Source organism: Atta colombica, unplaced genomic scaffold, assembly GCF_001594045.1.
Source record: "Atta colombica isolate Treedump-2 unplaced genomic scaffold, Acol1.0 scaffold105, whole genome shotgun sequence".
Taxonomy (NCBI): Eukaryota; Metazoa; Arthropoda; class Insecta; order Hymenoptera; family Formicidae; genus Atta; species Atta colombica.
The window spans coordinates 4,861,048-4,862,941 of record NW_017259190.1 but is presented as its reverse complement, the minus strand read 5'-3'; the positions used below and the strand labels follow the sequence as shown (position 1 = coordinate 4,862,941).

The 1,894-nt window shown below is 29.6% G+C and overlaps 1 protein-coding gene across 1 annotated transcript in view; it reads left to right on the top strand.

Annotated features, from left to right (window-relative positions):
- LOC108689327 (diuretic hormone receptor-like) overlaps positions 1-1,894 on the top strand; it is a 51,156-nt gene that overhangs the window by 46,830 nt on the left and 2,432 nt on the right. Inside the window, exons 10-11 of the mRNA XM_018196065.1 lie at positions 1,009-1,194; positions 1,675-1,829. Coding sequence (XP_018051554.1) covers positions 1,009-1,194; positions 1,675-1,829 — 341 coding nt within the window. The remainder of the gene's footprint in view (positions 1-1,008; positions 1,195-1,674; positions 1,830-1,894) is intronic.

Here is a 1,894-nt window from a genome sequence, read left to right as displayed (position 1 = left end):
TATATATATAATATATAATTATATATATGTATTATACATATATATATAATATATATTTATACATTTTATATTTATATTATCGACAATATATAGGAGCACATATAGGAGCATTTTAGGAGTTTTTTATATTACCGAATTATATTATTATAGTTACAATATTCATCATGTTTGTCAGATTCATGTCATAAGAAAAGATGTTTCGTTGAATTGCTTTATAATAAAGTGACAACTTCTAAGACATACTTGAGGAAATTATTTACTTGGAGAGAGTATATTCATTGCATTTGATTTTTTCAATATCGCAATAAACATCAAGTAACAAAGTGTAATGTTATTTATCCTCGTTTTAACATCAAAATGACATCTTTTATGATATTTTAACATAAATAATGACATAAATAATAACGTTAACTTCCTGCGCGCCTAGATTATTTTATCAAAATTTATCCTTTTTTCGTTTTTATTTAATTAATACAGCAAGCGCGATCGACAGCCGCTTATAGTTATCGTTAGCACAGCGAATTAATTAAAATATATGTATATATAGAAATTTATATTACTATTTTTCCATGTCCATTCAAATTTTTTATTTGAGAAAATTAAGTAACTCGTTGGCCACACTCTCTCCAGTCCCAACTTTGACTACGACAAATATGTATTGACAGTAAACGAATAATGTTTTAATTTAAATAGCGTATACAACGAATAATGTTTTAATTTAACGCAATCTGTGATTTGATTTAAAAAAAAAATATCGATAAAATGACCGTCTATTAATGGATATCCTGTATAATTTTCCCGCACATTGAACTTTTAGTCGTATCTTATACACGGACATAAAACTTATACAAGATAAAACGATTTCTGGATGATCTTATTATAATTAGTCGGGTAAATGATAAAAAAAGCTTTGTTGAAATAAATTTATAAAGAGAGACATTTATTCGAATAACACTAGTACTGTCGTTCTCCTAAATTGAGATACATATAAGATCACATGCCCTGCAGGTGCTGATAACGAAGCTTTGGTCTTCTAATAACGTGGAGACGCAGCAATATCGAAAAGCCAGTAAAGCTCTCTTGGTATTGATACCACTTCTAGGAGTGACATATGTGTTAGTCATAGCTGGACCTACTGAAGGCCAAGTCGCCAATGCATTCTCTTATGCGCGTGCGATTCTGCTTTCTTCGCAGGTAAAAATTATTTAAAGAATATGAAGAAAAAACATAAGCCATCAAATTTAAGCGATAAACAAATTTATCAATTATATTCAAACATTTTCAAGAACTGTAGTACAATTTTGTCGTGTCTGCAACTTTCCTACGACACAGTAATGTATAAGCTCATTATTCTAAAATAAATCAATCACAATTTCATTATTATACTAGGATAATGTTTGAGAAATAAATTCGCTTATTTTCTAAAAGCTATATTGCGAAAGGACGAAAATGAAGATAAATAAAGCAGAGAGATAGAGTAATAGAATGGTTTATACAACTTTAGCAACAGACATAATTCGACACTCATTGATCGCTCTAGAAATGAGATAGAATCTCATTCAACTCTAGAGAGAACTGATTCAATCCAAAAATTCTTTTATCGTGGCGAAAAGTGATTTCTCGCAATCGAAAATAAAAATAAATGTAATAAATATAATTTCTATCTTTTTTCAGGGATTTTTCGTGGCGTTGTTTTACTGCTTTCTCAATACTGAAGTACAGAATACAGTTAGGCATCATTTCGCACGATGGAGCACTACGCGAAATCTTGAGAGCCGTCGGAGGTATTATAACAATTGGTCCCCTCGTTCAAGAACGGAGAGCATAAGGTACTCGTTTTACGTGTACCTTATGTTAAAAATATCTTCACACATATATATATATATATATATAT